Source organism: Salvia miltiorrhiza, chromosome 5, assembly GCF_028751815.1.
Source record: "Salvia miltiorrhiza cultivar Shanhuang (shh) chromosome 5, IMPLAD_Smil_shh, whole genome shotgun sequence".
Classification (NCBI taxonomy): Eukaryota; Viridiplantae; Streptophyta; class Magnoliopsida; order Lamiales; family Lamiaceae; genus Salvia; species Salvia miltiorrhiza.
In genome coordinates this window covers 21,707,134-21,722,223 of record NC_080391.1, presented here as the reverse complement: position 1 = coordinate 21,722,223, position 15,090 = coordinate 21,707,134, and the positions used below count along the sequence as shown (strand labels likewise).

The window sequence follows — 15,090 nt, the reverse complement described above, 5'->3', positions numbered from 1 at the left end:
ACTGTGCACAGCACCCAATCTCAAACACTTGTTGATCCTATGAACTACGTTTTGACTTGATCCCTTTCAAAAGGGTACGTAGGCAGCTTAGATAATTTCTAAGTTCAGTCATAAGTTGTGTTTGACTCTTTTCAATTTATATCATCAAGTTATGATTTAAGTTGATTATGTGAAGCCAAAGACGTTTCATTCCAAAATAGCAAAGAAATCAAGTCATCAAAAGAAGCACAAGCATTGGGAGAAGATGTCAAAATATCCATGACAAACCAAATGAGAATCATCAAAAGAGGAATGATAAAAATGCAATATACTAAGCAAAAGAGTCTTGATCTCTCAAAATCTGCTGCATAAACTCTAGTGAAAGCTTCAAGGCTTCCAAATTCTTCAAGACCTCATCATTTCTCGAAGCCTCTTCAAGCTTGGCCAGGTCTTCCTTGAGTACCTTGATCTCACCACGAGTAGTCTTGAGTATCAGGCTTCGCTGCTCCAAAGACACCAACAATTCTTTTTTGCGTTTCTCCAACTCATCAAGATCCGCTTTTAAAGCATCACAATTCGCAACATCCTTCTTCTCTTTGGCAAATTTCTCTTGAAGGCAAACCTTGACCTCTCGAACTTTGAGTGTGTGGCCTTCATTGATTTCATGAGAAGCCGACCTTAATTTATCAAAAGCGGTGGCTTTGGAGAATAGTTCATCAATACTATCTTCAAGGTTGGAAAGGTCAAGACCACAAATAATCTTCATACGGGAAATGCCACTCCGTATCTCGTCTTCGAGCGCCGATAGAAACTCGACTTTGGTTCTCTCAACCTTGTCACGAAGCTTTCCCCAGATGATCCTGCAGCACGACTTGAGTTCATCATCGATCATGCGTGTGGCATTGAACTCGGAAGGCACCCCACATGATGGCATTGGTCGGGGGCGGGATTGTTTAGCAAGACAAGGAATCTCGTTTGACTTATTGGATTCAATGGATACACAGTCGATTGGTGAGCCCTTCTCAAGATTATTTCCAAACACTTCTTTCAAAGCCTACAAAAGGGCAAGAAGAAGATGCAATTAGAATGTGAAATTATATATCAATACAAAAGAAGATAAGAGATGAGGAAAGACCTTGTTCACATCGGCATCCACTAGAGTTGGCTCTTCCTCAACGTGACCCTCGGCCGGTTTTGAGGACCCCGCAATTCTCTTCTTTTTCCAATTACGCTCAGAATTGCTACTACCAGAATCAGCTATGAGGGTGGTAGAGACGACCTTCCTCTTTCCATCTTTGGAGTTGATTGCTTCTTCCTGATCTTTTCTTTTAAAAGTGATATGAGCCGGAGAAGAGATTTTGTTTTCAAAAGAAAATCTGTACATCCTATCCCACCAAGTCTTATAGTCGACTGAACAATGTATCTTCATGTCCAAAGAAGATCGTGGAAAACATGCCCTTGATCGCGATCTGTGCAGCAAACACATGCGCCAAAGGTTGAGACCTTCTTCCAAAGATGTCCTTCGAATGTTCTGAGTAAGGCTGCTGGGTACGATTTGGTAATAACTAAATTGACGGCTGAAGCGGTGAGGACCATAAGACTCCACGATGAAGTGGTCATCCAGCCGGCGAACCAAAAAACTCGAGCGAATAGCCATAAAGAAGCATTGCTCAATCTCTCTTGTATTTTCACCATCGACATAGAAAATGTCATCTTCCTTGGTGAATGTGGTACAATTCCAACGAATCGAGTTGTACGACTGAATTCGTTCGCGGCACGCAACAGGCAGATAATACTTCGCAGCTCCTTCGCCTGAGTATAGAGTCATCTTGGCAACACCAAGGCTTCTTGGAAGGGGAATGTGAGTATTGAAATAGAGCGCTATCCAACCATATATGAAATGAAAGGGTAGCGTCACCGGGACAAGAGAAGGCTCCATAGAACTAGAGATAGTGTTCAACCCTTTGTAGATGCTGGCTAGAACTGGAGCTGTAAGGGCAACTTTCTGTTTGCACGCCATCAAACTTGCCATTTTGAAAGAGGTTGGTCTAATCGACATGGCATCACCATCTGGAAAAACAAAGATACACAACCAGCAAGCTATATGAGCTGCCAAGTACATAGTGGTGTGATACTTGTCACTAGCATCAAGCTCGATGAATGGAGCCCTTTCTTCAGAAGACCATGGTTGATGCGCTTCAAATGAACCACTCGGATTATGAGTCGATTTGGGGCGTTGAGATTTCTTTGCCCTGCGAGCAGGAGGATGAGAATACTTTGAAGCTTTCTTCGACCAAAATTTGATCCATTCATCGATAGAAACTGAGCTCTTAGGATCCTTGCCATCACGATGCTTAAGAGAATAGTAAGCAGAGAGTAAATATTCACAACTCAAGGGAATGAACGGGTTGCCAAACTGATCTTTGCCAAGAATCTCTTTCGCGCAGGGTACAACCTCATCATACAGTGTCCCGGTACACGGAAGCCCTGATAGATACTGTAAATCCCATAGAGAAATAGACATCTCGCCAGATGAAGTGAGAATGGTGTTCGTCGTAGGACACCAAGCTTCACAGAACGCTTTAACCATCTCGGGCTGGCAATCATAAGTAAAAAGAGAGGCATAAACTGCATCATAGATACCAACAACTTGGAGTTCACTCCTGCAGCGGCTAAGGATATCTTCAGTCCACTCCCAATAGCCTTCAAAAAAATGAAATTCCCCACGAAAGCTTGTAATCCTTCCCCATTTGGCATTTTTATTGATGATCATTCGCCTCAAAGTCAATAGAAAATTGGACTCTTTGCTTTGCCAAGGACGGGCCGGATGCAATGTATGAGCCTTCGACGCTTTGTTCAAATTGATCTCGCTGGTCCACTCCGACTGATATAGAGAATTCAAAAGTTTGGGCCAAGGTTTCACATAGTGGCCTATCAATGCCGGAAATACTCTTAGATGCATGCCCATTTCCGTCTCTTGCCCATCATCACTCAAAATCAGCAAATAGTCTTGATCATTGACCACAATATCTTTGAAGACCACCATCGTGACACTGCAAGGAAGCAACACATCCAGACTTAGAAATTTATTTGCATTTAAATAAAATGTGAATTAAATTCTAGTCAAGATAAAAGGAGGCAAGCAAAAGGAGGCTAAATTGAATTATATATATATATATATATATATATATATATATAATAAAAGGAGAAATTCAATCATTAAAAAAAAAAAGGGCAAAAAAAAAAAGGCAAAAAAAATCGGCCCACTCCTAAACTCTAAAAAAAAAAAAGGCCCATCTCCCCTTACTTTCTCTCACTAAAACCAAACACTTTCTTCTCTCTCCACATATACATGCAATAAAAAAAAAAAAAAAAAAAGAAATTCATAATTTAGAGAAAGAGATGAATGACAAAGTGTATCCATCAGCGAAGCCCACTGCCAACGGCGGCGGCGGCGCTCCCACCGCGGCGAACCCGGCGTTCCCGACGAACAAAGCGCAGTTCTACAACTCCCCTCGGCCGACCACCGCCGCGGCTGCTGCTGCTCGTGCTGCCTCTGGTCGACTCTCGCGGCGGCTGCTGCTGCCGCGAGTTCGCCAACTCGCAGGCCCTCGGCGATCACCAGAACGCGCACAAGAAGGAGCGGCAGCAGCTCAAGCGCGCCCAGCTGCAGGCCAGCCGCGACGCCGCCGCCTCCTACATGCGCAACCCCATGGTCTCCCCTCTCTCGGCCGATCCTCCTCCACCTTGAAAGATTCCGAGTTCCCCGCCTCCGACGGCCGGAAATACGAGTGTCAATACTGCTGCCGCGAGTTCGCCAACTCGCAGGCCCTCGGCGATCACCAGAACGCGCACAAGAAGGAGCGGCAGCAGCTCAAGCGCGCCCAGCTGCAGGCCAGCCGCGACGCCGCCGCCTCCTACATGCGCAACCCCATGGTCTCCCCTCTCACTGCCGATTCTCTCCACGCTATACACAATTTAAAAGCTCGACAACAATATAAGAGAAACTTCAAAGGAGTTTTACCTTGATGAAGCACGGTCGTATGTTGCCAACGACGTCTCTACTACTGTTGTTTCCAGCAAACCACCGGCGAAAGAAGAGGAGAAAAAGGAAGAAATGAAACACGAAATAAAGAAAAGAAAGAAGAAGGAGAGCGGTTGTTGCTATTCACAAGAGATTATAGGCTTTATTTATAGGTAGAGATAGCTACCAAATCCCTGAACTTAGCCGCCGAAGAGTGGAGTTCCAGCTATTCTTCCAACTATGAACTTCACTCCATTTCGATTAGTGGAGCATGGGTTAATGATAAAAGCTGTTTAGTGGTGGGGATATGGTGATTTCGGTAGTGGATTTGGGGACCTTCTTTTTTTTTCATGGGGGGCTAGTATGTATATATAATGTAATCTATTTTTGTGCAAGTGGAAGCGAATGGTTAGAAAACTGGATAATGGTTATTAAAAAAAAAAAATCAAAGAAATTCAAGAACTCCTAAATACGAGTATAAACTATTTACAAAATTCAAAGAAATTCAAGAACTCCTAAATACGAGTATAAACTATTTACAAAATTCAAAGAAATTGAAAAACTCCTAAATACGAGTATAAACTATTTACAAAATTCAAAGAAATTGAAAAACTCCTAAATACGAGTATAAACTATTTACAAAATTCAAAGAAATTCAAGAACTCCTAAATACGAGTATAAACTATTTACAAAATTCAAAGAAATTCAAGAACTCCTAAATACGAGTATAAACTATTTACAAAATTCAAAGAAATTGAAAAACTCCTAAATACGAGTATAAACTATTTACAAAATTCAAAGAAATTCAAGAACTCCTAAATACGAGTATAAACTATTTACAAAATTCAAAGAAATTGAAAAACTCCTAAATACGAGTATAAACTATTTACAAAATTCAAAGAAATTCAAGAACTCCTAAATACGAGTATAAACTATTTACAAAATTCAAAATCAAGAACTCCGCGATAAGAGTTTAAACTATCAAAATATATTTCGAGACTCGTCTATTACCAAAGGCATTTCGTCCATAAACAAGTCTCGATGGGGCAATTTGTAGACAATTAAATTGTCGTCGAATTAAATCATGTCACGTGTAAATTCATGAATTAAATATTCAATTATATTTTCTATTTTATTAAATGGGATTTTATTCCTAATTAAATAGATATATATATGATTAATAATTAATGAAATGAATTAATGGGCTTATTGGCCACTTAAGGCCCTAAGGCCCATACATGGAGGCCCAAAGCCCATAAAGCCCACGAAGCCCATCTCTAAAATCTATAAATAGAGGTGTTGGGGTGCTCATTAGAACAACTTGAAGAAGTGGAAGTTCGAAGGGCATAACGAATTCTCTCTAGTATCACAAGTTGAAGTTGAAGTGGTGCAAGAATTGAAGGCTCCAAGCATCTTCAAGAATTTCTTCAAGTATATCTTCAAGTGATCTTCAAGTATATCTTCAAATCTTCATCAAGTATTCAAACCTTCAAGGCGTTCTTCAAATCTTTAAATCGTTCTTCAAGTATTCAAGGTTTTGCTTCAAAGCTTCAAGGCGTTCTTATAAATTCTAAGGACGTTCTTCTTCAAATCAAATCAAGTTCAACGTTCAATCCAAAATCATGACTTGAGTCCCTTGGATTTATCGTCATCAAAACAAGTATTTCAAGAACCTTCGAGCTTGTTCAAGAATCAAATGGAAGAGAAGAATCAGAGGATTAACTAGAGATTGCAACCCGCATAAGTCTATCTTCAAATCTATCAAATTATCTTTGTAACGCGTTTTGTATTTTATCAAATTGAAATACAAAAATTTGTGTTTACAATAGGTATCTTAAGAATTTCGACCAGGTGAAAGGAGTAGCTGCCCCTTCTTCGATTTGGCTAAGTGTGCGCAGCGAGATTCCTCAACTCATCAGCGACTCTTACTGCTATATTGGTACTAGGGAGTCAACTAGCTTATGGAACGATGATTGGCTTGGCTTCAGGATTGCGGATAAATGTGGTGTACCTCAATTTGTTCGAGACTTTCTCAATCAGTCCGTGGCGGAGTATTTCTATGATGGAATATGGCATTTTACACAGAATTTTATTGATGCTTACCCGGATATTGTTTGTGCCATTCTGGTTCTCCCGGTCGGTGAAGATAGAGATACTAGATTTTGGAAACCCTCTCTTCACGGGGAGGTTACTTCCGCCTTGGCTTTTGCACACCATTGTCACAGATTTCCGAAAGTCAAATGGGGAGCTTGGATTTGGGAACGGCATATTCCTGTTTGGAGATCTCTGGTCTGCTGGCGGATTCTTCATGGAAGAATGCCAACTTTGGATCGTCTCATACAGCATGGCCTTATCGTTGTGTTCTCTGCATGGCCGATGCCGAGACCATGGATCATATTTTCTGGAATTGTCCTCAGGTTAAGACTATTTGGGCGGAGCTTCTCAGCTGGTTTATCTTGGGAGTTTTTTGGAGGTCGAAGATATTCACAGTTTTTTGGTGGTTGCTTGGAATCGTGAGCTTAGTTCTCAAGTTGCTTGCTTCTGGAAAGCGGGTATTATAACCCTGCTCTGGTGCATTTGGACGCAGAGAAATGGGTGTGTCTTCAATGATACTAAGTTTGTTGGGAAACAAGTCATTCAATTCATTAAAGTAACGTTTCTTGACATTGAGCATAACTTTAAGAAAATCGGTTGCATGGCTAATACTTGTCATGATCTGAAAGTATTGCGTAATCTGGGGGTTAGACCGCGAACTGCTCCACCTCCTTCTTTTATTAATGTCTACTGGTGGCCTCCGCCTGATCAGTGGATCAAAGTTAACACTGACGGCTCGGCTCTTGGAGCTCCGGGGAAGATTGCGGCCGGGGGTGTTTTCAGGGATAAGTTCAGCTGGGTTCGGGGATGTTTCCACGTCAAAGGCGGCATTGGCTTCGCTTTTGAAGCGGAATTATTAGCTGTTATTTCGGCAATTCAAATTGCTTTCCACAGGAATTGGAAGTATCTGTGGATTGAGTCGGATTCCACATACATTGTAAATTTGCTTCAAGCTCGGTCGCTTGATGTTCCTTGGCGGTTTGCAGCACGTTGGAAGGAGGTTTTGGCAATTCTTGCTGATTTTAACCTCCATGTTACGCACATTTTTCGTGAGGGGAACAAAGTGGCTGACATCAATATGCAAAAAGGATGGTGGCCGATGGAGATTGAGCCTATAAAGAAGGCGGTGAGGGTGGACATGAACTGTCATAGCCATCTTCGGATGGTGCGGTAATGGCGGTTATGGGCTTGGTTGCTTTAGGTGTTTTTTCAAACACTTGGTGGGCAAGAAATGGGTTTGGCTTGGTTGTCAGCCTTCTATCAAACACCTTACGTGCGTTAAGGTGGGATACAGCTCCGGGGGGTGCTACTGGTTTGTGTCTGGCGCTGACTGAGGAGGAGATGGGTGCGGTTTTTGGGGCGACACTTGGCCTTTTTTTCAGGCTTCGGGTGTGCTCGAGATTGGGGTCGGGTAAGTTGATCCCCGTTGGTTGCTCGGCGTTGGCTCATGCCTTCGGCCTTGAGTTTTTTAGCCATCAATTGAACTGTCATTGTAGAATTGATGGTGGGTTATTTTGCCCTGTTCCGATTGTTGTTTTCTGGTATCATGGCGAGCGGCATGGGATGCCGGCGGCTGCTGGCATTTGCCCAAACACTTGGTGGGAGGAGAGTGTTCGTGCTGGGTTTATTTCAAACACTTGGTGTGCGTGGAGGGGGAATGATTTTAGGATTGGCGTTGATTCTGGTTTGGAGCTCGACGGCAGCGGGGTTGCATCGGATGCAGGGGAGGTGATAGGTGTTTGCGTTGGGGCAACACTCGGCCTTTTTTTCAGGTTCCGGGTGAGCTCGGGCCTGGGGTCGGGTAAGTTGATCCCCGTTGGTTGCTTGGCGTTGGTTCATGCCTTCGGCCTTGATTTTTTTTAGCCATCTTTTGATCTGTCATTGTAGAATTGATGGTGGGTTGAGTAGTCCGGTTTCTCTTTTCTGGTTTTGTGGTAGGCGACATTGGGTTTCGGTCGCTCTTAGGGACGATGGTCAGGCCGGAGTTCCTGAAGATGCGTCCCCTCAATGTCAGCCGATTGTTTTCTTTGTTGTTTCTTTACTGTTTTTAGACGGATACTCTTTTTCCTTGCTTTTGGTTTTTCCCACTGGGTTTTCCTTAGCAAGGTTTTAATGAGGTCCGGCCCTTTAGTCAGCTTTTCTGTGCTCTCAAGGGGTTTTTAGGTTTTTTCTTTTTAATAAAATCCAATTTAATAATAGTAAAGCTACATTAAATATAAACAGGATATATTGAAAATAATAGACTCAAATTTAATTTCAGTTGTTATCTAGCACAAGATAAAATCGATTTTATTATCATGCAAATCTCTAGTATGTTATTAATATTGTGGCCCAATTTATAATATGTATATTTTAAATAATAAAGCATACGTTTAAAGATGATTGAACGAGCCATTTTCAGTCAAAATTTGCAATGCTCCAGTGGCCATATTGTATTGAATTAAATTATTTTGGTAACTCTAAGTTCTAATACATGAAGATCTAAATATCTATTCTTATTTTCTTCTTAAAAGCATTCACATCCATTGAGTCAATTACTGACTCATCCACATTTAGAATCACTTATGAGCCAATGTCCTGTGTTTGGTCTGACTCGTCCTGTGGGCTCATATCCAATAATCTTGATTTTTACAATTTTTATTTATTTCAAATGGCACCATTTTAAATAGGGTTAATTGCATCAAAATACCAGACATTTTCCCAAAATTTGGTTTTTTGACAAACTTTTTAATTGTAGCAAAAAATTTAGCTACGTTTCAATTTATTGCAATGTCCCTCCCGCGTATATTTCCGGCCAAATTCATGCTGAGGTGGACCTCCGTAAAGCTTAGGTGGCATGTCGTGTCGGGTAATGAAACATTGTCGTCTCAAATCCATTGCAATAAATTGAAACGTAGCTAAAATAAATTGGCCGGAAATGAATGGATTTGGCCGGAAATATATGCGGGACGGACATTGCAATAAATTGAAACGTAGCTAAAATTTTTGCTACAATTAAAAAGTTTGTTAAAAACCAAATTTTGGGAAAATGTCAGGTATTTTGATGCAATTAACCCTTTTAAATATCACAATTTTTAAAATTAAAAGTTCATTAATTTAAAATACTAAAAATTTAAATTGCATAAAAATTAAAAATATCTAAATTAAAAGACATAATTCAAAATTACATAAACTTAAACTAGATTAATTTTAATTATTAAAATTAAAATAATTAAGAAAATTAAAAATTAAATAATTAAATGGATCATATTAATGTTTAGCCACAATCCAAACTGATTATAAAAGCCCAAACTAATTTTAAAGTCCATTATTTAATTAAATAATTAAATAAGCCCAGCCCACTAGCAAAACCCTATTTCTTTCTCTTCTCAACAGATCCCACTTCTTCTTCTTCTCCAATTTTTCTCCTTTTTTCTGTGTGGCCGAACTTCTCCAGACTTCAGGTATGTATTTTAATTTTTGTTTTTCTTTTTTCACGTGCTTGCTGTAGACAATTAAATTTGTCGTCGAATTAAATCATGGCACGTGTAAATTCATGAATTAAATATTCAATTATATTTTCTATTTTATTAAATGGGATTTTATTCCTAAATTAAATAGATATATGATTAATATTTAATAAAATGAATTAATGGGCTTATTGGCCACTTAAGGCCCTAAGGCCCATGCATGAAGGCCCAAAGCCCATAAAGCCCACGAAGCCCATCTCTAAAATCTATAAATAGAGGTGTTGGGGTGCTCATTATAACGAACTCGAAGGAGCGGAAGATCGAAGAGCATAAAGAATTCTCTCTAGTATCACAAGTTGAAGTGGAAGATTGAGGAGTTCAAAGAATTCTATCAAGTATCAAGTATTCATCAAGTATCCTTCAAATCTTCAAGATCTTCAAGGCAACATTCAAGTATCCTTCGAACATTCAAGTATTTGAGCATTCAAATCTTCAAGTATCCTTCTAATCTTCAAGTATTTGAGCGTTTAAATCTTCAAGTGTCTTCAAGAATTCTATCAAGTCTTCAAGTATTCTTCAAGTATCTTCAAGTGATCAAACCTTCAAATCTTCAAGTGATCAAGGCGTTCTTACAAATTCCAAGAACGATCTTCTTCAAATCAAATCAACCAAGTCCCAAAGCTTCAAGGCGTTCTTACAAAATTCTAAGGACGTTCTTCTCAAATCAAATCAAGTTCAACGTTCAATCCAAAATCATGACTTAAGTCCTTTGGATTGGCGTCATCAAAACAAGTATTTCAAGAACCTTCGAGTTTGTTCAAGAATCAAATGGAAGAGAAGAATCAGAGGATTAACTAGAGATTGCAACCCGCATAAACTCTATCTTCAAATCTATCAAATTATCTTTGTAACGCGTTTTGTATTTTATCAAATTGAAATACAAAAATTTGTGTTTACACTTGCAACACATGCACAACACTATTTCAACGGATGAGCCATATGAGCCGGCCTCGAGCCCCCCTTCTCTGCATCAGCTGGCTCATCGCGACAAATGGCTCGAGCCGGGGCGATGACGCCGATGTGAATGCTCTAATCTTCAAGATTTATTGTCAAACTTGAAATTACATACCAAAAATAATCCTACTATATACTCCATCCGTCCGCCAAGATTATGGCAATTTGCTTGGGCACGTGATTTAATAAAATTGGTGATGATTTTGATGTAGTGGAGAAAGGGTCACATCACTTTATGAGTTGAGTGGTTGAGATTGAATTTTGAGTAGTTTTTTTATAAATAAAGAGTGTTAGTAAGGATAAAATATTAAAAAGGATGATGAGATCATTGCCATAAAAAGAAAGTGACATAATCTTGGTGGACGCCCAATATAGTAATTGTGACATAATCTTGGCGGACGGAGGGAGTAGTACTTATCAAAAGAATAAGATAAACAAACCCTTCCCTCTTCAGTTTTAGCGGGGTGTATTGGTTGTAGAATTTGTAGGATTTTTTAGACTTTGAAAGTTTGGGGATATTCAATCCATACTTTTAAAAGTCTTTAAAAGTCTAGAGGTATTTAATATGGATTTTTAAAAGTCTTAAAAACTCCTTAAGTATCCAAAAGTCTGTGGATTTTAAACTCTATGAATTTTAATGGATTCTCCTTAAAAAATACAAAGAGAATAATCTCATCACACGAGATTTCTGTAGATTCTTTCACATCTCTTATGTGACCACTGATATTCTGCCATCCGGATTGGGTGCAGTGCCCCAAATTTTTCTTATTAGCTGTAGCGCTTAATTTATGTAGGAAAACAAAAATGACAGTTGAATGCTGCAAGAAAATGGAACATATTTGTTGCTTGATTGCTTTGATTGAGTATCTTATTTGGATTAAAGAGAGTCAAATTTTTTGTTTATCAAATAAGTATAAGAATGACTATTATTCTATTAATGCCAAGACTTGCAGTTATTTGATTGAAACTTTGCTTTTTTTCTTTTTTAAATAAAGATTAATTTGCAGAAACTATATATTTGTTAAAACCTATTAAACAATCAGCTTTATCATTCTCTTGTTTATATTTCAAATACAATCATTTTATCTACGATAAATGTGGTGCATATGGATGGTAAATATTTTAATATTTGATTAATAGATGTGTTTTAAGTGAAGACCTATTAAAAACTGAATACTCCATCCGTTCACGAAAGAACTTCATATCTTTCCTTTTTGGGACGTCCACAAAAAAACTTCCTACCTATTTTTGGACTATACCCCACCACTTATAATTACTTACTTTTCACTTTTTCACAACTCCCAATATTAATTATAACACATTTTCAAAACTCTCAATACACTCAGCAACTTTTTCTCTACTCTCAATACACTCAACAACCTTTTTCTTAAAACACGTGCCACTCCCTCTTAGGAAGTTATTTCATGGACGGATGAAATATTTTTTTCATGAATATATAACCATTTATAATATTCAGATTCCAAAATATTTTCTAAAATTTTAGTTATCAAAATTAATTTATTGTTAATCAAATAGTTAATATCATAATTTATTTTAATTTTTGGTATACCAATAATTAGTTCGAAAATATCCCTAGAAATATTCACAAAAGATTTATAAATGAGCATCAAGGTCGAAAATATTCAATTTTTAATTCCAGTGGTCACTGGGCACTGGCCGGCGCTAGATTGCTCCGATTCCAGCAGTAGTTGGGCTTCAGCATGCGATGGGTTGCTGCCTTCCTAATTCTTATCCAGTTGATGAAAATCCATGAAAATCAATAAAAAAAAATCAGCCAAACTCTGCATAGAGTCTATGGATTTCCTAAACCCACGAAAATCCATGAATTTTTTAAAGTCCAAAAAAATTCAACAGAATCCCAAATCAATACACCCCCTAAATTGCAAAATCAATAAAGAAACCCTTCCCTCTTCAATTTTAATTGCAAAATCAATAATAAAACTAGAAAGAACAAACGAACATTATTATTTACAAATATCAGTTGTAAATGCAGATGTCTTCTCATAATTATCTGCCACCATTTTCATCAATAACTGTAATTTTCTCACTTCTCATTTTCATGCTCACCATCATCTCAAAACTTCAAATTCTGCAAGGTTAAGTCTTCTCTTCTCTATTCTTCTGAGTTATTTCTTACAAGATCATTCGGAAACAAACCAATCTTGTGCCATGGCTTCTTTTCCTGTTCGAGATCAACACTGTCCTCGTTTTGTAAACACCGGTTCGACTAGCTTGCTGCAGCAAAGCCTGTTTGCTATAGCTCTAGATATGCAAGTATACAAAGACTGCCAAATGGCAATTACATAAAAGGTTTCGACACTTTCTCATGAACTATCAAACCTCAAGTGCATCAACATCTAGTGAACACTTACACAACGATTAAGAAAGTAAAATGGCACCAAACTACACGTAGATCAGCTTTTTGAAACAGTACGTACCAAGAAGAAACCACCCGACTAGAACACAGATGAAGATGAACAAATAAGTGAGGAAGACCTCACCTCCAAATATGAGACCTAGACCTAGTACAATGACAAATGGTAAATATGTTTGCAGAATAGCTAACCTACTAACAAACCGCCCCTTCATGAAAACTAATACGGCCAAGCTTACCACATTCCAATTGCCAGCCTGAAACTTCAACCTGTTCAAACAGTTGGCTACAAAGGAATGGCAATTGCAAGTCAAGATGTTGTATGACTGGTGTTGGTACTCTAGTGTGCTCTTGCGCAACGTGTCATCCCAGGTTGCGATTTCCCTTCCATCACCGCCTTGTAATGTTTCGCCTTCAGGGTCTTGTGCCGGGGAGTCGAGAAAAGTGCAGCACTGCAGGATACCATAAAAAATTCAGCAAAAAGCACATTGCACTAACGAGCTATTTCACTTATCCTGGTTGTAAATGCAAAGTGCAGCACTGCATGATATAGTTTGAGACAGTATAAAATCAGCAAAATCAATAGCACCACTGCACAAACAATCCTTTTCACTTATCCTAGCCGTTAATGCAAAGAGCATCACTGCAGTATATCATTGAAGACCATATAAATCCAGCAAAATCGATAGCACATTTGACCAACGAGCTATTTAACCTATCGTAGTCATCAATGCAGCACCAAGGGATATATGATTTAGACCACAAATCACTTAAACAAATAGCACATTGTATTGTAGATGCATTAAAAAGCCTCGATGGATCAAGAAAATCAAATGATTCACTTATGTAAGTGATGCGTTTATATCATCCATCAAAATTCATATGAATCAACTCCACCTGCTCTTTGCTTAGCTGCAGGTACCGTGTTGGCGCACCGAATGCGAAATTATCAACGCACACGAAATTAGGCCCCGCAAAGTCCAAGATGACTCCATCGTCCCTGCATATCCCGATGTGACCAATGCAAGGGAAGAACCACGATAGCAGAGGGAGCGGCGTCCACACAATGCAGCAAGGAAATCGGCTTCTAGCTGGATCAATTTGCTTCAACTCGGTCTCGTTCTCTTCAATGGTCAAACTATGCTCTTCATTTGATCCCATTGCCTATATTGAAGAACTCTGATGTATTCCCAAACCTAAAAAAGGAAAACTCCCTCAAAATATCTTCAACAAATTAGTATGATCATGGCTTGATGTTAATCAGCAAATACTTTATGTGAATTTGTACAATTTTTGTTGAAAGATAGCTAGATTTTGGATTGGTGGGTGGAATTAGAGCACTGCTTCAGCTGTGTAACATAAATTGGGCCTCTCTATCCCTAATTTCGACACAAATTCCTACATACGAAAAAAAGGAAAGGGGAATTGAAATCGAGAGGAAGATAGTACCTTATGTGGAGGAGAAACGACGACGTAGGCAGCCGGCGCTGGATCGGGTGGAATTCGAAGTTCTAGAACTGTTACGATCTGCTAAAGCGGGGAAGAAGATTGGTAAAAGAAGAAATCTTAGCTACTAATTAGCTTGGAAATATTCTTCCATATTAAAAAATGAATGTTAATTTGAAATTAGCTTTAAATTAAATTAGTGGTAAATTTTATAAATAAAACAAAATTGATGCAGTAATCAAACTTAATTTTAATTTTAAAATATATAATAATTAATTGCTACTAATTAATCATTTAATTTTTTAAAAAATGCTAGTATTAATTATTTTTTCCCAAAAAAGCGCACTAATCGTATACTTTTATATAAATATGTTATTGAAAAGTAAAAATAATAAATTTAAATATTGATAATTTATATACAAAATTATATTTAAAATTTATATTTATATATATGCTATAAATATTATAACTATAGGTAGTCTTAATAGAAGTTAATTTAATAATATAAAAGAAGTTAATTTAATGGTATTATATTACATTTTCTATATGATCTTATAATCAGTTAATCCTATTAAAAAGTAATGAATCTATGACAAATGTCATACTCCCTCCGTCCACAAAAAAGTGCCCAATTTGGGTGCTGGCACGGGTTTTAAGAAAGCTGAAAAAGGTGGTGTAAAGGTGGTGTA

The 15,090-nt window shown here is 38.3% G+C and overlaps 3 protein-coding genes across 4 annotated transcripts; 1 reads left to right on the top strand and 2 right to left on the bottom strand.

Moving 5' to 3' along the window:
• Positions 1 to 292: 292 nt before the first annotated feature.
• Positions 293 to 2,613, bottom strand: LOC130986709 (uncharacterized). The gene is made up of 2 exons (XM_057910187.1): positions 1,115 to 2,613; positions 293 to 1,033 (listed from the first exon to the last, which is right to left on the bottom strand). The coding sequence occupies exons 1-2, from the start codon at positions 2,567 to 2,569 to the stop codon at positions 311 to 313; spliced, it is 2,178 nt and encodes a 725-aa protein (XP_057766170.1). The 5' UTR covers positions 2,570 to 2,613; the 3' UTR covers positions 293 to 310.
• Positions 2,614 to 3,356: 743 nt separating this feature from the next.
• Positions 3,357 to 4,338, top strand: LOC130986708 (uncharacterized). Its single transcript, XM_057910186.1, has one exon. The coding sequence runs from the start codon at positions 3,382 to 3,384 to the stop codon at positions 4,006 to 4,008; it is 627 nt and encodes a 208-aa protein (XP_057766169.1). The 5' UTR covers positions 3,357 to 3,381; the 3' UTR covers positions 4,009 to 4,338.
• Positions 4,339 to 12,491: 8,153 nt separating this feature from the next.
• LOC130986707 (protein RTE1-HOMOLOG) lies at positions 12,492 to 14,562 on the bottom strand. Of its 2 annotated transcripts, none has more exons than XM_057910183.1 (3): positions 14,405 to 14,562; positions 13,853 to 14,151; positions 12,492 to 13,407 (listed from the first exon to the last, which is right to left on the bottom strand). In XM_057910183.1, exons 2-3 carry the CDS (start codon positions 14,114 to 14,116, stop codon positions 12,985 to 12,987), a joined length of 687 nt encoding a protein of 228 aa, XP_057766166.1. In that variant the 5' UTR covers positions 14,117 to 14,151; positions 14,405 to 14,562; the 3' UTR covers positions 12,492 to 12,984. The 2 variants fall into 2 exon arrangements, with proteins under 2 accessions (XP_057766166.1, XP_057766167.1); XM_057910184.1 differs by having other exon boundaries at positions 13,853 to 14,179; positions 14,405 to 14,554.
• Positions 14,563 to 15,090: the final 528 nt, after the last annotated feature.